This window comes from Stegodyphus dumicola, chromosome 5, assembly GCF_044657685.1.
Source record: "Stegodyphus dumicola isolate Sdum_Otavi_A_Nest chromosome 5, ASM4465768v1".
NCBI classification, from domain to species: domain Eukaryota; kingdom Metazoa; phylum Arthropoda; class Arachnida; order Araneae; family Eresidae; genus Stegodyphus; species Stegodyphus dumicola.
Genome location: NC_140772.1, coordinates 202,338,418 through 202,359,945, shown reverse-complemented (window position 1 = coordinate 202,359,945; position 21,528 = coordinate 202,338,418). Strand labels below are relative to the sequence as shown.

Genomic DNA, 21,528 nt, shown 5'->3' with positions numbered 1-21,528 from the left:
ATTTTTTAAATTGAATCTTCATAAAAGTATAATGTCCCAATTTTTCTGCGCACTATTAAAATGTTTTTACGGACCACCGGTTGGCAACCGCTGCTCTAGCAGCTGCGTGGTGGGGTGGATTTTGGAAGAGGTTGATTAGTCTTCTAAAAAGAATTCTGAAAAAGGCTTTTAGAACGAGCAATTTTAAAATATTAAGAAATGAAACTTGTTCTCTGTAGCTGCGAAAGTAAATTTAATGCTAGAATTCTATGAAGATACAGTGGACTTACACCCATTAACACCTGATTTATTTTTAAAAGAAGATCGCCTAAGTAATATGACTGATTTTGATCAAATAAAAAGTGTTAATAAGAACCTGAAAAAATGATTAGAGAAGAAAGCTGATGTCAGATCTTCGACTCAAGTTTCGTAATAAATATTTGAGGTAAATGCAGCAAAGAATAACAGGTAAAAGAGAGTTTATGTCCCTAACGTTGGACTATGGTTTTAATCTGGACTGATAACTGCAAAAGACTGGATTTTAGAATGAATATTATCCATTTACATCAGCAAAGATCGCTAGAATCGCCAAACTAAAAATTAAAATATTGTTCTTAACATATCTATCCGTACGCCTGTTCAAGCGAAAGTTCTTTTCTCTCTAGATTCCGTTTCGAAAAATCTAAAGTAAATCACACCTCTGGCTAGAAAGAAGTTGAGGCGTAGCGCACTTTTCAGACACGATAATTCTGTAATAAGGCTTTAAGGCTTTAAATACAATTCAATATCTGGCATTTCGAAATCCATTATTATTGACTATTATTTGATATTTGATATTAAATATTAAGTTTCTCCGAAAATGAGACCAAGGTCTTATATTTTGCGTAAATGTGACTACCACAAAGCGACTAGGTTTAAAAATTTATTAAAATCATAAAATTTAATTAAAATTTTAAACTGAATTACAATTTTTAAGAAACATAACATACGCCTGAGAGTTAAAGCTTAATTTAGATAGTTACCATTGGAATTCATAAATCTATTTTTTAAATTTATATTTAAAATTAAAAGCTATGAATTTTTCTATGATTGTCTGTGTTTCATTTCTGCTTATCTCCATGTGATTTTGAAATTTATCTATCTATCTATATATATATCAAGAAGAAAGTCTGTGTGTTTGTTCGCGATTAACTCAATCACTACTGTAGCTATCGTCACAAAACTTTGTATAATTCTTTTCTGGGTCCTGGAAAAGGTCAACGTCCACTTTTTCCAAAAAACAGAGATGTTAATTAAAAAATATGAAAATGCTAATTTTCTCCCTCATTTTTTGGAGTGGCAACAGTCTCGCGCCCTGGAGATAAAAATCTGCTTTATTCCGAAATGTGTCTCCACTTCTCGCTTTCAAATCGTAAATTTTGTTAATAAAAAATTCCTAAGTTTTACAATGAAATAAAAATGGCATTGCCAAACATTAAATACATTGTTCCCGATTTCAAAAATTCGTGGGAAGCCCTTTCGACTATTCTCATCTTTGTACGACTTTAATCAGCCAAAATTATTAATTAAAAACTCTAAAAACACTAATTTTCGCACTCATGTTTCCGCGTGGCAACAGTCTCGCGCGTTGGAAATAAAAATGTTTAATTTCGAAAAGTGTTGCTACTGCTCGCTTTGAAATCGTAGAGTTTGTTAATCAAAAATTTGTAAGTTTCAAAAAATCTCTCTCTTTCCGTATATAAAGAAGAATGCCAGTTTGTGTGTTTATTTGTTCACGTTATTGATTTCTGACTAATTATGATCTATTCTTTGCCACATTTAACCGACTAAAATTGAATATAGGTGAAATATTGGATGGAACTGGAGCTTTGAGGACATTTGATTAGAAAGACGAAAATCATTAAAAACTGCGTGCCATTGTTGCTGATGTAACAAGAGAAGAATTAATTTATTTTTCTATCGAAATTTTTAATGTGGGTTCCATCAAACTGAAAAATATATGATTTTGAATTGTATTTTTTGCATCGTTATTAGAGAAGGATTACAGTGGTATCGTTCTCTCAATTACGATATCTCTATCGTTGTTAGATACATTACTCTTAATCTAACTTAACTGGCATCGGGTACTTCCGCTAATTTGTAAATAAGCAACAGTTAAACTTATACCAAAAAACACGCAAAAATTGTCTAGAACACATAAAAAATGATAAACCAAATCGAAGCTAGGAGACATCACTTGCTTTGGGTGTGGTTTATTTTGGGCTACCCACGTTAACTGCTTAAGGATGTGAAGTGGCCAAAGATGGCTCACAGATCAGCTTGAAATGCCTGAGATATATCAGCTGATGCGCTTCGATATGATTAAATGGCACCAAAATAGCGTATCAGTCAAGCGTTCTTGATTTACCGCCCTTTCTTCGACTCTCAAAAATAAGAGTTACCACGTTTTACAAACTGAATAATTTTTTCAGGAAGATTTGTTATATATGATCATCATGTCGGTCACGAAGTAATCTTTTGATCGAACGTGAATGCCAGGCAATAGTTTTTAAAGATTACATTGCAGCAACGATTTATGTGTTACTTTCTCTGGCCGGGTATTGACTACAATATTTCAGGGCAGAATTCTTCCATGCATTTTCTTATGCGCTCGTATTCATATTAGCGTCCTAGTGTTAAATCAAGTATTCGTTGCCCACTCCCCTAAAAAAAAATATAACACCATTTAATACTGGCTTATATTTTTTACGTCTTATGTATTTTTTTTAGTTTCAGTTGGAATTCCAGACTACATAGCCAGAAATTTACATGGAAATTTTGCTAAAGATACAGTGCGATAATAGCTTGCGAAGTCTATATCCTGACATCTGAAGCCTGAAGTACCCAACATGGAGCTGTCGTAGGATTTTTGAAAGTATTTTATACGATCCAGTACATCGGCTAAACTATAAGAATCATTTAAATTTTATAACCCGTTGTTTTATGTTAATACCCTTTCTTATCGAGCCTCGTTTCATTTCTCTGCCAGAAGGAAACTTCCAGCCATCTGCTAACTTTGTTCCTCTAGCGATAATAATTCTGCGACATTCAGTTATTTTTGCCATCATGCTTGGTAGTTAAACGCCAACTTGCACGGTAGTTAAACTATGAAACCATTAAGCTATACTTCAACTTCATAAATTTTATCTCTTAATCTTTGGTTTTATGCCAAAAGTTTTGGCTTCTGTATGGATGAGTTCTGCATATTGTTGCGTGCGTACGGTTAGTAAAGGGTTGGTAAAGGATTGAATGCATAAATCGATAAAAAGTTAATAAAATTTATTCTTCTTATTCCAAGAAATAAAACAAAATGCTCAAATTTCCTCAGAGATATTCGTGCAATATCACAATAGTTATGTTTTAAACTACTAAAACACAATAGTTATATTTTAAACTACTAAAACGTTATACAGAACACAATTCAAAGCAAAGAAAGCTAATCCGATCTCACCGCGAATTCGCAACAGTTAACAACAAGAACGAAGTAAACAACTGAACTGAGATGTTTAAATCCGGATTTTATAAGCTATTTTTTAATCATGCACGAGAACATTCTGGTATTTTCTCGATTTTTCTGGATAGTAAAAGAGTACAATTACAAGATATCTATTTATGAAATGCGCGTGCTCCTGTAGTTTACTTTTACGGCATAGCTTTCTCTTAAAACTCGTCACGCCCTGCATTGCACGGGGAAGTAAAATAATTTTAATTACAATTATATTAAAAATAGCAAATTAAATACAAAAAGCGTAACAATATCAAACAATACCGAATTACTTGTATACATGAGCAAATGAAAAGATGAAGGTTTTAGAACTTCTCTTTACATGATACTCACTCTTTCCGAAAGCTACGTTGTTTACGCTCGGCGTATTGCATTTTTCTGTTTATCTCGAACGAAAAGTGTTTTTTAATGGAATATTACACATTAAATTACACGGAATTCACAGCTACCTAAGCTTTAATAGCTACGTTTTCATTGACATGCAGTCTAAAATTAAAGTATCATTAAAAATTGAAGGTATAATCTTCGTGACTGAATACTTCTCTCTTGCAGGATCATATTTCGAAATTTTTCATTAAATATAGACCAGTAAAAGCAAAAAGGAAAACAAGTGGCCCAGAAAATATGTCATTTAGATCGCAAAGCAAAATTTGAAGCTTGGATGTTACTATTTTATTTTACACGTTAAACTTTGAAATGTAGTTGCTAAATCTAAATTCCCAGGATAAAATTAATTTCAGCAATAATTAATATAGTTTTACTTAATATATTACTGCAGAATTTTACCTCTATAATTGTATAAACCTTTTATTTTGTAGTAATATTTGCTTTATAGGGTTTTATTATAAACTTGCTAGGGTACCCGGCTTCGCTCAGGGATTTGATACGAGATTGTGTGGTAGTTGGAATAAAATTATAAACTTTAAAATATAAGAGGTAAATTTTTTTTATTGAAAGCATATTCTAACTATTTACAATACTTGTTCAAAAACAACATTATTCATTTTGTTATCCGGGGTATATATGTACAAATGTTTCGAATTTCCCACTGAGCAAGCTACGTATAGCTGACCCGTGAGAAAAATAGGAGTCTTTGAGGTTGGTGCAATGTTTTAAAGCGTGTCTTTGCGCTTTTTTAAATTGTAAAACTATATGCTAATTTGATTGGAATTTGCAGTCTTTTAAAGTACAATGGCAGTTTAGTAGATATCAGTGGTATTTTGGGGATAAATACTATGTGTCCTTTGTCCTAGTCATAAGTTCGACTTCGATGATGTTATTCGATAGCTGTCTGACGACCATGTTTGTTCCATTACATAGTTTGTTAAATTGTAAAACTATATGCTAATTTGATTGGAATTTGCAGTCTTTTAAATTAAAATGGCAGTTTAGTAGATATCAGTGGTATTCCGGAGATAAATACTATGTGTCCTTTGTCCTTTCTAGTCATAAGTTCGGCTTCGATGATGTTATTCGATAGCGTCTGACGACTATCTTTGTTCCATTACATAGTTTGGCTGAGTTGGGATTCTTGAGTAGTATCATTTGAGAACCAATTTTCAGTCGAAGGCAGTGTAATGGCATTCCTGGTACTTGCAAAGAGTTTAAAAATTCTGTAGGGAAGTTAACTCTTTCTTCAACGTTTACATTTCCAAGCAACAACGAGTTCCAAAATAATTTTTTTTGTTGCCAAACCAGGAAACAAAAACTTTTAACACTTCATGTTGATACGTACGACGCCATGATTTAAGTTTAACGTAATAGAACAACTTTTTTCTCAATATCAACAAAAGAATTAACATGGTGTCAATCATCCTAACCTGAAACAAAAAAGCTGCCAACAGCAGCTTTTTATTTAAAATGCTGACATTTAAAATGTAAACGAAACATATTAGACATATAATTACGTCACATGAAATCGCGTGCTTTCTTCAGTGTCAGAACATGACCTTATATAAAAGTAATAGTATATTTAATGTTTCGCAATGCTATTTTTATTTCATGTTTTGTAAAATTTAAAAATTTTTACGAACAAACTTTACGATTCAAAAGCAAAAATTGGCAAAACTTTTTGAAATAAAGCAGATTTTTATCTCCAGCATGCGAAACTATTGCCAGTCTGAAAAATGAGTGCGAAAATTAGCTTTTTCAGAGGTTTTAATTTCCGTGTCGTCTGATAAAATTGCACGAAGATGAGAATGGTCGAAATAACTTGCCGCGAATTTTTGGAATGCGAGGATACGTCTCTCAAAACTCAAGTCCTCGCTGTTTCGGAGGAGATGCTGTCGCAAACGAACAAACATACAGACATAGAGAGGCGCACGGATTTTAATAGTATTGGTTTTGTTAACATAATGGAGATGATTCATTGTTCGCGATAATCCATTTTTCATATCCGAATCATCAATAATGACGATATTCTAAATTAGGGATAAAATGTAGTTGCTTTGATAATAACATGAGTTTGGATTTATTTACATTCATACTAGTATGGCAGTTTCTGATAATCTAGAAATCGGATTCAAAATAATATGATAATTTTGGGTATTGTAAACAATCAGCCAACATATTCTTTAATATTTGGTTTTTCTCCACAATTCTTTATAAAGACTTCAGTATTGTTTCAGATAAATTCGAATTTTTACTAATTATGAATTGTTGAATTGAGTACCTTTCAAAAAGGCCACAAAGGATCATTCTAACATATCCAGCATCAGTAGATGACTTATTATCACTTTTATAATAAGAAACCATTTATATACGTTTGATTTATTGTGCAAAATCTATACTGAAGTTTAACTTTTATGCCAGCTCTCATTAAGGTGTCTAGGACTTTTCGCCGTCGCCATTTCACCGTGGCCGTTTCGCCGTCGGGATGTTTCGCAGTCGGGATGTTTCGCCGTCAAGACCTATTTTTCCTTACATGATTGTATTTTATCTTGCCATACTATGCTCGTATTAAATTTATTTAGTTTAATAATTATGTTTACCTTTTGTATATTTAATAAAGGTTGCTTTAAATATATATAGTTATTTATGAATATGCGATATAAAGAATTTACACATAGTTAGTTGGAAAATTATTATTATCAGTATCAAAGAGAACTGCGGCTAAACCTCCGATGTAACAGAAGTTATATTATCAATTTTAAAATTATGCGAGTACAATATTTACATGATTCGCCAAAATTTCTTGAAAGTTTAATCGGCTAGTTCAGAGAAATCACTCGTACAAGTAGGAAATTCACATTTTTATGAAAACTGAATGGAAAACGGAATTACTTTGGAATCTTGTCAGCATCTTACTCTCATAAAATTAATATATCATGTGTAACGGTGTATTTGTACAACACTGTGCACAAAAGCATTTTATCGGGTCAGTCCATAAGTTCGTGCGCATTAAGTGTATGCGTGGAATTCACTATGACGCATTTACTAAAACAATACAATTTTGAACCTGTTGAAACTTGCATATTATTCAGTTCATCACAAACTTTCGTAAATATCGAACGCATTTTAGTATCCATAGAAGATGAATATAGATAATCAGTACAAACGTGCTGTGCTACATTTTTTATTTTCGTGCGCCAGGTTTGCGGCGATAAAAATTAATAGTGTACAGGGTGAACACACTATTAGTGTAAGGACTGCCCAGAAATGGTTTAAAAAGTTTAAAGTTGGAAAAAGCAGCATTGACGTTCAGGACATTTTGAACTGTTATAACCAAATCAAACGATTGATTCAGATGTTTACAGTGAACTGCCGTCTAAACTCAGAATTGATCAAAAAACGCCCACGGTTGGTGAATATCAAGTAAGCGTTGTTTCATCGTGATAACGCTAGACTGCATACGGCTCGAACAATGCTGCAAGAAAAAAAAATTAGTGAATTTAATTGGGAGCTTTTGCCACATCCTGCTTACTCCCCAGCTATTGTTCCAAGTGATTTTTACTTATTTCGTACCTTACAAAACTTTTACTAGGAAAAAAATTGAATTCTAAACTGGATGTACACAATGAACTTTCAAGTTTTTTTGCATCATAGTCTTTCTACAGCAATGACATAAAAAAGCTGCCTGTAAGATGGCGAGACATTGTAGATAATGGAGGAAAATATATAATTAATTAAAATATTAAATTGTGTTTTTTATATTATTTAAAAATTTACCAAAAATTGCGCACGAATTTATGGACTGACCCAATATATATTATTTTATATAAAATGCTTATCAAAACTAATTAAATTATTAAACTAAACAGAGTTATTAGTTTAAATCAAATTGATATAATACGGAGAGATATAATACAGTCGTGCAAAGAAAAATATGTCTTGACGGCGAAACTGCCACGGCGAAATGGCCACGGCGAACAAACCCCATTTCCCTTATTATATTTCATATTATATTAATTTCAGTTTCCACATGTTTTCCCTTCTAAAATTTAAATTTAAATTTCCTTCTAGGGCTTCTCAATCTACTCTAAATTTTATTCTAAGGCTTTTACATCTTCTTTATACCAAATCTAAATTTTGCTTTAGAAAGTGTTACTTAGATTTAGAGAGGCATGGAGTAAAATTTTAAACATTCATAGCTTTATCAGGAATATATTCAGATTTTGATTCAGTGGCTAGAGATCTGGATATTTATCCTAGTCTCTTATAGGATACTGGTAAAATTGCAACAGCCTTCTATCCTGTAGAGATTGTTTCAGTACCGTTCACCGCCAGAAGCAGAGTGAAAGGCTAAATTAAAAACTTACCTCCTGGTCTTGCTCTGTGAACTGGCCATCCGCTGTGACCTTATTGATGCACTGAGCGACCCCAATCACGTCTCCTTGGAAATTAAGGATAGGTTGGCACATGACGCTCATCGTCCGATAACCTGTTCGGGCATCGATCTCCTTGTTGAAACGAGGATCCTACAAGAGAATTGAAACACATTCATCATTCGCAACCCCTCTTAATTAACAAGACGCATTAGATAATATTTTCTTGCAGGTAGCTGCAATCAAGTCCTTGTCATGCATATCAAACAGGTTAACTGAAGAAATATAATCAGTAACGACTATCTTTGCTAATATTCTTCAAAGGAAGGCCTCCCTTACAAAAAAATTAATGAAAAATGAATCGATCCTGGTTTTAATTTTTGTTAAACAAATAATTTTCTGTGACGGTACATATAACACCAAAAACATTTTTTAACCATTACAGGAACTAAACGACTTTTATATCATACAGTTTTCTATGCTGAAATATATCATATATGTAACATCAGAAATATCTTTTAATTGATGCAGTAACAGTAATGACATAAATGCATAATTAATTAATTAATGACGTAATGCTAATTAAAAATTATCAGTTGGATATGTTATCAATAAAATGCATCGATCTATTTTCACTTAAACATCGATCTATTTTCACTTAAAAAAATCAGAAGAATGATGACGTCATATAAAGTTAAAAAAAAGTTACAATTACCCTAAGGGGATGGCAATGGAAGTTAAAACAAAGTTAAAATTATCATAGTAACCAGAAACGGGGTTTTATCTCCAAAATTTAACAAAATTTGTCACCAATCGAAGGGGCACCCTGTTCTACACTAGAGCCAAAGACGTTTCTAATATCAAAAGACCATGAAGAAGAATCTGAAGTTATAAGAGCATAAATAGAGACAAAAATGAAATATTATTTCTAACATAGAAATCGGACACTATGTCAATTACTTAAAACCATTCTTAGTTTAAACAGTTATTCCTTGTCCTATTTCGTAGTTCATAAAGCATAATAAGAACAACTCAAATTGATTTTATGAACTTTTTATAATTAGACTTAAGGGAGAGTAGCTATAATTCCTAATAAAAATAATTTCTATTAATGTTTCTTTAAATTTATACACTTTATCGAAATTGAAACGCCATGAGCTGAAAGGTGCAGCAAGAAATGTTTATATGTAAATATGTGTATTGTTTCTGTATGCATCAAAGAAAAGTTTAATTAACAAATAAAAGAAAGATAATGGGTTTTTATTTTTTATTCTCTAGTTTTGTGCACCGTGGAAGGGTTCCGTAATTTGCTTATTTTTAATTCAAGTAAGTAGTGGTTAATTCAGTACATTAGAATTATTTGAAATAAATGTCTGACTGAAATTTCAGTCATATCTAACTACACATTTGAGTTACAAAACGTAAACGATAAAACTTTTATTCCAGATCTTAATGTCTAGATTTAAAAATAAATATAAATTTAATTTTTTCGTTTGTTTCATTATTATTATTGTTTTGTATATTATGTACGCTTTGTATGTAGTAAATAAAGCTAAAATATTCGCTTTGGCAAAAATCTCTTCGTTAAAATAAAAAATAAAAAATAAATAAATAAAATAAAAAATAAAAAAACCGCGGCGCTTCAGTTGCTTCTAGATCCTGTATTTGGACCACACGCAATTTCGGTTTGTGAGTACTTTACTAATTGATCGACTGAGCTTTACTTCTCATGGAAATCATGCACTACGATATCCCAGTGCTGCTTATATAAAGTTAATAATTAAATGTGTGCCTGACACAGTAAATAAGGATTTTCCTTTAGTGCAATATTTTTTTTTTCTTTATAGGACTGTATAGCCTACAGCTGGAAGTTTTACGATGGAAAATTTCATGACCAAGTAAAGGACACTGTTCACCTTTTCTTAAAAAAAGTCTACTTTGTTCCTTTGACTAAAAAAAAAAGACTCAGATTCTTTAACTCACTTTATGCTTCAACATTTTCCACACTAATTCAACATTTTCTGACCCCATTAGCGGCCTAGTGGTTAAAACCGCTGAATAGTGGTAGTTCGATCCGGTTTGAGTTCGATCCTTCGATCCCAGGCGAAGGGGCTGGCTGCGTGGTTGGGTTTCGTAGATTTCCCCATGTGTTGCGTGAACACGAGCCAGTTTCATTCATATCTTTCACGAAGGCATCCCTCATTTTAGGCGGATAGTTTTCTCGTATTTGCCATATTCAAATAATCTAGCCTAATCGACATCGTTAGCGAAAAAATAGAGATCTCTTAGATCTCTTCCCAGGTTTTGAGTTCTGATCAAGCATTGTGAACGTCAGCTTTAAAGCTCAGATATTTTTTTCGCTCCGACTATGCAAATTGAAAGGTTATTTAATAAAAGCTGCGAAATATGCAGCAATGTTTGACGAGAAACTCACACAACAGCCAATTCTCCATTACAAACAAGCCGGAAGCATTTGAAGCTAATACCTGATTGGTTGAAAACGGACAACTTGCAATTTTTTTCGAAAGGAAGGAAAAAATCGCGCGTCTTTCTTTCAATAGTAAACCAAGCAGAAAAATTGTCCGAAACGTAGTTCGCGTGAAACAAATGCGTGTGTGTTATGGACCTAACACAGATGCGAAAAGTCTCCGGACACAGCACATAGAGTCGAGGTTAAGCCTTGGCGGCACAGTGTGTCCGGTCTGGATACACCTAAAAATTTCCTTCTGTACGTACAGAAAAATTGAATGAAAAAGGATTTATAGGTTACTCTGAACCTTCTTTATTTATAGTAGATGGCAGCTCAACACAAATCAGTCCATATATTTTATCCATGTTTAGTTTTTTAAGACCCTCATTTTTCAAAGAAATCTTCCAGATTTTTTTTAAGGTATAAAAAATTGTTTGAAAAGAAATTTCTATGTTATTTTTTGGCTGTATGCTAATCTCCTTATTCTATATTAGTTTTAAATTTTTACCTTGAAATCTTGCCTAAAATCAAACGGCGAACCCTAGGTGCGCTCAGACCGGACTCACCGATAATCTAGGACAACTGAGAGTCTGTATTCTTTGTTTCTCCGCCTCTCATCGATCAGTTCATTGACAACAATGCTCTTTTTAGCACTCGTTTCGAAGCTCTACTCAATCATTGCGCCCACTTTGGGCACAGCCACAGAATTAAAACGATAATGCTGTCTTCACAAAATTTTACTTGTGTACTCCTCTAGGCCTAATTAGACTGCCTACCTTTTTTTTTTTTTTTTTTTTTTTATCAAAACTCCGACTGTAAAAGGTAGCGTGCCGGAAAGGGATAACAATGGCCGCTATTTTTCAGATGCTATTGTTGTCGTTTGGTCCATATTACATGGAACAATGGTTGCCAGAGCCTACTCTGAAGAGAGGTTGGACTTCTATTTTCCACCCCAAATTCTGACGGACAGCAACCCGGGGGGGGGTTCGGGGGTCTTCCACTCCTCTCCCTTTCCACCAATCCACACAAGAGGACTTTCGGCTCGCCGCATATTTAGAATTGCATAACTTGAATTTAATGCTAAAAATGACAAAAATAAATTGTGTTGAAAGATAAATGCTGTTCATTATTTAGATTAAACATTATTCATGCGCTACCCTTTATATTGCTACCCTCTTATAGAGAGAAAATCTAATTTAACCATTTATCTCAAAAGATTGCATTATATTACCATATTTCAGATTTGAGCTTAAGCGTTTCCTGAGTGGGACATTAAGTCTAAAATATACAGAAAGTAATCTGATTTTTGTTTTTCAAAATAAAGCGCGCACTGCATTAATAAATGCTGTTTGCAAAATATGACCATACACAAAGATTACAAGATTAATAACATACGTAATTATGTCATAACATTACTGTAATTACATCTTGACAACTTGTAATTATACCTTGACACTTACATATATAATTACATAGTACTCTCAAGTTTTTTATGGATGATGAAAATCCACAGTTTCAAAAAACTTCGGAATTTGTAAGACTATACACTTAATAATTTGTGTCAAGGGTCTCCGGACAATTCTTCAAAAGTCGGTTCTGAGAATTACATTTTTTGTGCTTTTATTTCTTCAATTACAAAATATTTCTTCGCCTTTTCTTTTATTTTCTCTCTCTCTCTTTTTCTGCGAGAATGAATAGACGCCAATCAGCCTGATCACATTTTCCAAGGCGCTGGCCGCTTTATCCAAAAACTTAATATCTATATCCTATGACATAAATAACATTAACGTTGATTATAAATGTTATAGTTAAATGGCCATTGAAGCCTCATGTTCTGTGCTCTATGTAACCAATATACTTTAAAACTAATGCAACAAAAAGAAGCAGTATGTCTCTTTATTAACATTTGATTTTGATGAGAAGCAGTATGTATTTTTATACGAATAGCAACAAAATTGTCAACGTAATAGCCTTTTAAAGATTTTGAGCGGTTTCATTCTTATTTATAAATACCATTTTTATGATTAATTTGCATTTCTCGAACGCGTTTCCTCAAAAATAAAAGGAAAAACTGAAATCTTATTTCAGATGACAATAAAAAATTTGCCTTTATAAGAACATATTGTAAGGATCTTAAGTTTTACTAACGTTTATTTTATTTTAAATCTTTACTATCACTTCTTATTTTCTACTTCCGGCCAGAATTAAAAGCGTTAACTTATTTATGCAAAATTTGTCTGGCGAACGCCAAGTACTTAAGTTGTGGCTTTTTGCCAAGCGAGAGAGAGGAAGGAGTTAGTCGAAGCAGGCCGCTTGCCTCAGAAGTTTTACTCGGTTGCTGGTTGCCTTCCAGGCCAGAGGTTTAATCCTCTTGATAATTTTAAACGTATTGTAGAGTTAACAGTTCTCTGTACTACATACGGCTTCCTGTTAATATACGGCCAATCTTCCACGTAGGCCCTTGTTTATTATTCCAAAGTTAAGTTAGAGTTTAGTTAAATATTTTTATATTCTTACGTTCAGACCACAAGTAGTTGGTCTCTGTATTCCGAATTACGGAAATTATTGTAAAGAGTGAAAAATAAAGGGTTTTGTATACCCTTCCTGTGTATCCTGTCTACTTCCCACATTTATTGAACATAGCTTTAGTAAGCTCCCTGTTCCGAGTCAGGGTCTTTGCATGTTCCCAAAGAAAGTAAGGCGGAACATTGAACCTGATAATATGTAACACATATATTTCTGAACTATTACTGTTATTGCTGTGGCTGCTAATGCTCACTTGTTTGACCTATAGTCAGCACAAGCCGACGAAATTCGTCGTGGCAAGGAGTGCAATTTCACGCCTGTTGTTGGCAATAGCCTTAAGCACCTTACGGGTGAAAATGTGATTTAGCTCCGTTTCGCCCCCCAATTTTGATGGAAAGAACCCCAGAGGGACGGGTTCGAGGGTCTCCCATCCTCCTCTTCGCCTAACAACAACCTCTCGAGGGGATTTCGGCTCGCCGAATATAGAATGCCCCCATGCCGCACGGAGACTATGCATTTACAGACATCCATGCCTTCTCTGGGATTCTATCCCGGGCCCTTCGTCACGGCAGTCAGCCACGCTAACCACTATACCGGTTGGGGGGGCCTGAATTATTATAGAACATATATATATAAATAGACAGACAAGACATTCTCGAAATGAGTGTTCCACTGTCTCGAAGTATGAATTTTTACATCATGATAATTTCCCTCCAGCGTTTTTTTAGCATCTATAAAGAAGATCATTAGCTGCTATGTATAAAAATACAAGCATAGTACAATATGACCATGCAACAGTCATTGAAACTTGCATTTTAAGTATATCGGAAAAGTATTTATGAATCTTCTCATCTAAAAATAAGTAACTATTAATCCTTTTACAAAAGTTCATACATAAAGATATGTGCTCTTTTTATGTGCGTTAATTGCTTTTGTTTTTTAAACGTATAGAAACACCCATTTTTAACCCAAAGGGGCAATTTGCGCAGAAGGGCTATCAATTTCCTTTTGGCATTTTTGCGTTGGTTCACCATAAATGGCGAATCACTTTTTAAATTGTTGCCACCAAATATTAAAGCCCAGTATTATATTTAAAGGAAGTAAATAATGAAGAATCTGAATAATGTATGCATGTTTTTCACATTATGATAAAACAATAGTACCTAGAGCCATCGAAATTTGAATAACGTACGTCTCCACCCGAATATGGGCATCTGGAAGCCCAAATTTTTTCTTATCTGTTTCTATATTGTAAAGCATTTATGAGTTTTTGATTAAGAAACTCAACGATTTTAAAATTAATAATGGCAACACTGTACGGAAAAAAATAATTTTTATCTCCAGAGCGCGAGACTGTGTATCGGAAATTCTAGAGATATGCTCATTTTAAAATTATTTTGCGGTACTGCTGTTGAATTGAATTTTATGTTTAAAGGCAAAGAACATGATATTTAATAAATAAATGTAACACACAAAACGTTAAAAAAAAGGCCCCTTTGGGAGTAATATAAAATTTAAAAGCTTCAAGATTTTATTTACTTCATTTTGATTTGAAGTTCAGGGCTTGAAGACACTCTGTTGACGAAAAGACAAAACCTATGTCATGATTCAGGCTCAATCTAGACTCAGAAAAACCTGAAGCAATAGAGGTAGAAAACACTCCTCCGACGCACTTGTTGTAGTTAAGTCCGCCTACAACTTGATGAGCTCTTCTTAGGAAGAGAAAAAGATACTCATGGTGTAACCCACATTTTTCTACCTTCAATCTCACTTTTACGAAGAGCGGAAATTCTAACAAAGCAAAAACAGCGAAGCTCTCTCTTCGCGCACTTGAATCCTCTTGAAGCTCTCTGGCTCGAGAGCCGTAACGATCCTAGCTGTTCCGTAAGTGATGGACGGATCCAGTCAACAAATGGAAATTATATAACTGACATTGTATACATTCCGTCGATCACCTACATTGCACAAATTTAAGTTGACATAAATAGCTAGAGAATAATTAAATAATTTATTACATATTTTTATTCTGATTTCTAGAAAGTTATTTTGAATTACGTTGACATCAATAAACAAGTCTAAAAACAGAAATAAACTGGTGCATCCGTTTAAATAATTTGCATAGTGGTCATGCCTATCGTAAGATTACATTTTGCGAAAACGGAGAACACAAGAAACATAGATATTAAATTAACAGATCAGGGTTAATCATAACAATATATTTGACTCACGGTTATGGAGCTTACTTTCATGCGGCTCAAAATATACTACGAACCGAAATTCCCTCGAGAGTTTGGTGATTTAGAAGAAAGACCCTCGGACCAACCCTGTAGTGCTTTCCTTCGGAATCCCAAAATCTGGGGCGGTATCTTACCAGTTAGTCTATGTACAGCAGAATCTCAATAACCTTTGGTATTAAAGAGGTGTTGCCCTTAACTTCTACTTGTATTTCTTTTGTTTAGTAAAGTAAAGTTAAACAAGATCGTAGAGACATTAGGTATTTTTTGAAAGCAGGAGATGTGAAAAATATGTAACGCCTTCGCCGGAAATCGAACCACGAATCTCTGGAATACGCGCCCAGCGTGCAGATCACTACACCACGAAGGCACGCTAAGAAAGCGGGAGAAATACCTTATAAGATTACCACTGAATATAATTTCGAAAACCTTCGTCTCTGGGCTTTAGTCAGTGATTGCTATCCGTGATACGATTAACTTAAAAAGGCCCAACAGCGGCCGAGCGGTAATGTCGCTGAACACTGGTAGTTCGGTCCGAGGTTTAAGAGAGGTTCGAATCTCGCGAACGGGCTGGCTGCATGGGTGGTTTCGTGGTTTTCCCCATGTGTAACGTGTATAAGAGCCAGTTTTCCTTAAAAGGTCCAGTACGAAGGCATCCCTCCCTTAAGGCAGATAGCCCTCAAGTGCTTTGCCGTAATCTAATAAACCAAACCTCTAACTTAAAAAGAATTAAAATCAAAAACCGAATGAAAAGTAATAATATTTTACCTAAATAAAGAAATGTTTAAAGAATATTCACGTTCAACTGAAATTTATAATTTTCCCAACGATTTTATATTTATAAATGCTACTTCGTATGCTTTTTCGAATTAATGGGTCATTTATTTATCCAGCCGAACGTCGAATCCAGCAAAAATCGGTTTCCATTAACAGCCGAGCGGATAAGGCCGCTGAAAACTGCTAATTCGATTCAAGTGAAAATCTAGAGGAGTGTTTTGACTGCGCAAGAGCTTTTGTGGTTTTTCCCATGTGTAACGTGAACGCAAGCCAGTTCCATTTAGAAAATTACCCCAGAAAGACATCCCTCCCTTGAAATAAGCTATGCCAAAACCTAATGAATCTAAATCCAAATTAAAAGGTCGGTAATTGGGAATCACATGATATACAATCAAGATGAAATACAACCAGTCGCATGATATACAATCAATCTCATTATTGCGTAGTATGCGACCGATATCGCATACAATTAATGGTATGTTATACAATCAACACCCCGAACACTACTAATTCTATTCAGCTGAAAAATCTTGACGAATGGTTTACTGCATGACAGTTCTGTGAGTTTCCCATGTGTAATGTGAACACAAGCTAGTTTTCTTAGAAACGTTACTCCAGTTAGTTTTGAAATGACGCATTTCCGAAAGAGTTTAAAAAAAAAAAAAAAAAAAAAAAAATTAAAAACGAAAAAAAAATGAAAGGTTTTAGACTTCAAATTACGTCCAAAAGGGTATTTTTTTAACGTTTTGTATATTACCTTTATTTATTAAATATCATGTTCTTTGCACTTAAACCATAAAATTCAATTAAATAGCAATGTCGCAAAATAATTTTAAAATCTTATCTTTAGAATTTCCGTTACACAGTTCCGCGCGCTGGAGATAGATAAAAAGGTCTAATTTTCTCCGTAAGAGCGGGTTTCTTCCCGCTCGCTTTTAAATCCTTGAGTTTCTTACTCAAAAATTCGTTAAGTTTTAGAAAATATGAAATCAATAATAAAATTTCAATAATAAAATCAATAATAATTCCAAATTTCAAATTTAGTCTTCCACATGCTCATATTCGTAGGAGGATTACGTCATTCAAAATTCGAAGGCTCTATGTACCGTTGTTTTATCACAATGCCAGAAATAGACATACATTTATGCAGATTTTTCATTATTTAATTTCTTCAAATATAATGCAGGACTCTAACATTTGGTGGCAAATGTTAGAGTTTGAAAAATGAAACGGACATTTATAGCGATTCAACGCAAAATCGCAAAACGAAAACAATAGTCCTTCAGGGATAAAGCTTCTTTGGATTAAAAAAAAAAAAAAAAAAAAAAAAAAAAAAAGGGAGGGGAAAAAAATACATTTAAAAAAAATCTGAAAGCTTTCAGATTTTACATTATGCCCAAATGGGCGCTTTTTTAACGTTTTTTGTGTTACCTTTTTTTATTAAATATCATGTTCTTCGCACTTAAACCATAAAATTCAATTCAATAGCAATATCGCAAAATAATTTTACAATGCATATCTTTAGAATTTCCGATACACAATCTCGCGCGCGCTGCAGATAAAAATGTTACAGTGTTGGCATTCCTGTCGTTGAAATCGTTGAGCTTCAAATGTTTTTTAATGTTTGACAAAATATGAAATGGGTAATTATAAAACAAATTCCAAATTTGGGCTTCCAGTTGCCCATATTCGAATGGAGGACTACGTTATTCAAAATTTGATGTCTCTAGGTACCGTTGTTTTTTCACAGTGAGAGAAACATACATACATTCATGCATATTCATCATTATTAAATGTCTTTAAATATAATACAGGGCGATAAAATTCGGTTGCAACAACTTAAAAAAATGATTCTCCGTTTATAGTCAATCAACGCAAAATGCCAAAACGAAATTGTAGTCCTTCTCAACAAATTGACCCTTTGGGCTAAGAGGGGCTTATACAAATTAAAGTAAGAATTTTGTTTTATATATTCCGTATCTTATATATTTATGCGTTTATATATATATATATATAAATTTTACATTCTTGTGCGTTTCGCAAAATCCGTTATTAGCATACTCTCATTAAATACATTTTAATGCGAGTTATATGACACAATACATGTGAGGGAAAAGTTTTTATCGCCGGATGTTATATGCTCTCCTCCCCCGCGTATGATATGTTAAACTGCAACCCATTCACAGCATAAGGTGCAGCTCGTTGCGTAATAAGAGTTTTACTTCTTTCATTCATGCGATTAACGTATCAAGGGTTAACTGGAGGGGTTGAGATCTGTTTTGCTGAATCAAAGCAGGAAAATTCACAGCGGATTGGATGCTGATTGCAGTAGAGAATGTCGGCCCATTGGCCTGATTCGAGACATCCGATGCAGGTACGTGACGGGAAATGCCACCAATTCCTCATGCCAACCACCGCTTCCGGCCGCCAGACGGCGTGATTCCACCTCCTCCTACTCGCATCTGCGTACACTAACATTTCAGAAAAATCTTACGGGAAAACTAATTTGAATTTTCACATCATAAATAGTTTAAAAAGTTCGATTTTAGCCCTCTGATGTTATGGTTTCAAAATCCAAATTAAAGATTCACAAATAAATAAAAACATTGTTGTGAACATTTTAAAAATACAAGGCTATCCCGTATCCGCCTGCAATGATGCTTTCCGAGACTTACAATGGATGATAACAAACGTTATATCAAACATATAATGATTATATGCTTGGAAAGGAAATGTAAAGCTATTGCAAACTGAATTTAGGACATGTTAATACTTAAGAGGACAGTGTTAGAACTATTAAAAACTTGTAATAAACTTGAAAGCATCTTAAAATTAGTATTGGTATGAATTAAAATCTTACATTGTAAAGAAAAGTAAAAGAATATACATAAAAATAAGATAGAACTGTACATACAAAAAGCAGGTAAATTATTACTGATTTCCAGGAGGAAGGTTGACTATCAAGGGGAATTAACCCTCCTCCGAAAAATCCGCAACGATTTGGTTGTGATCGCGTTTCGTCTCCTTCGTATAGTTATTAAATCCCCAGCTGCGGTGGGATAGCTTTCCCGGAAAGCAGGCTTAGGGTAGCCAGACTTAAAAGCAGGCTTAGGTAGACCCGGAAAGCAGGCTTAGGTAGCAATGTCGCCAAATGGGAGCGAAATCGCCCATATGGCGACATTGGCGATATCTTGTAGACGGATGGAGAACATTCTAGAATGAAATTTTACCGGTTTGGTGCAGAATGTTCTCGAAGGCAGGCCCAAAACTATATAAACACAGTGTATCGCGAGTTAGTGGTTCGAAAGTGTGCATCGTTGAGGCTATCGAGTGTATCGTCGAGTGCATCTCAAATTGTAGCGTGGAGAGTCTGGAGAGTACGTTGATTTCCGAGAACGACTGAACCGAGTCGGGAGCTGTACTCTAGTGTTTGCTGTGAAGCCATCTTCACTGTTATAGCTTCATAGCCTGAAGTCTGCGTTGCTGATTATTTCAGCGTGTTTGTCATAGTTTTTCGACGACTGTAAACGCGTTTATGGAGCTGTCCTCAGCAATACTGGCTAATAAATTGTGTTTTCATTCTTCATCAAGAGTTTTCATTAATCACTAAATCCACGAACCCGTAGAACGCAAGGGTATGTTTGAGTGAATTCTTTAATCGCGAAAATCTGATGTAACAAATTTGTATTTAAATGAATTAATAATAATTTTCTGACATCAGTGTAATTACCTGACATATGCTAGCACGATATATATAATATACACACACACATATATATATATATATATATACATAACAAACACTATACATTATATATGTTCTAGCGGAAGTATCCGATTACAGTTGCGTTAAATTGAAAGTAATGTATCTAACAACAGAGAGAACGATATCGCTTTTCGTCTTTCTAATCAAATGGTCGTCAAAACTCAAGTTCCATCCAATATTGAAACTAGATTCAATTTTCGTGGATTAAATGTGGGAAAAAATAGATCAGAATTGATCAGAAAGAAATAACGAGAACAAAACAAAAAAAAAAAAAAAAAAAAAAAAAAAAAAACCATACATATGAACAAACAAACAAACATATATAGATTTTGTAAAACTTACAAATTTTAGATCAACAAACTCTACGATTTAAAGCCAGCAGTAGCAACCCTTTATGAAAAAATCTGATGTGTACACAACATGACTTCCTTGTACGGAATATTTAATTATACGCATTTTTTTCTTGAATTTCATTTAAAATGATAGGATTGAATTAAATCTACTTCGTCGACTGCGCATAAAAGACAATAGAATAAATGCACTTTTTAAAATTCACTATATTTGTTTACTATAACGACACTCTGAATGCACAAAATTTATATCATTTGAAGAATTATCGTTGCCACATATTCTATTCAAATACTATAATAAAGCTAAAACGATGTATGAAAGAAATTAAGCAAACAAAACAGAAAAGAAACAGTTTTTCACAGACGATTTAGTATTTCTCATTCAATTAATTCAGTTCTCACTTCGCGATAAGGCAAAAATTCATAAAAACTCAAAATATCTATATTAAAAATTACGAAGTAAATCTTAAACGCTTATTTCCTCGAAAAAATTCCAGAAACGATTAAGCATGATTTAAATAATAAATGTAGGCATTATCTTTGTTGTTGCGATGCTAAGTTTCTCTAGATTGGCAACAAATGCACTAGTCTCCTGTTTCAAATGTAAACATCAATGGCCGCCATTAAAAAAGGCTTAGCGGCAATTAAACAACTTTAAAATTGCTGATGATTCTAAAAATATTGCACACAGATTTACTAAAAATCCTTAACCGGAAGATAAAAACAACATAATTAAATCATTTTTAAAGCAAAAAATGTGCAATTTACCAACATATAAGAGTAAAGAAACTGAGATCACTGAGCCGGGTAACAGAGTGGATATACTATATATAAATATATATTTATATACGTTTGGTGCGGCCGATTGCAACCAAAATACGAGGTGCACATCTACACGTTATAGCAGTTCTATATACAAAATTTCAACATTCTGAGGCTACTCGTTTTTGAGTTATGCGAGATACGTATGTACGTACGTACATACATTCGTACAGACGCCACGAAAAATTCTCTTCAGAATTAACTTTAAAGCAGTTTTATAATTTTTTGGAAGGAAAAGAGTATTTTATTCTGTCCTTACGTACAGATATCACGCAAAAACATCGTTAAATTGCATTC

The 21,528-nt window shown here is 33.7% G+C and overlaps 1 protein-coding gene across 3 annotated transcripts in view; it reads right to left on the bottom strand.

Moving 5' to 3' along the window:
- The window catches only part of LOC118187679 (cGMP-specific 3',5'-cyclic phosphodiesterase-like), an 883,923-nt gene that overhangs the window by 259,535 nt on the left and 602,860 nt on the right, over positions 1-21,528 (bottom strand). For all 3 annotated transcript variants that reach the window (XM_085817555.1, XM_085817557.1, XM_085817554.1), the window contains one exon: positions 8,281-8,439. In XM_085817555.1, the coding sequence (XP_085673681.1) occupies positions 8,281-8,439 (159 nt within the window). The remainder of the gene's footprint in view (positions 1-8,280; positions 8,440-21,528) is intronic.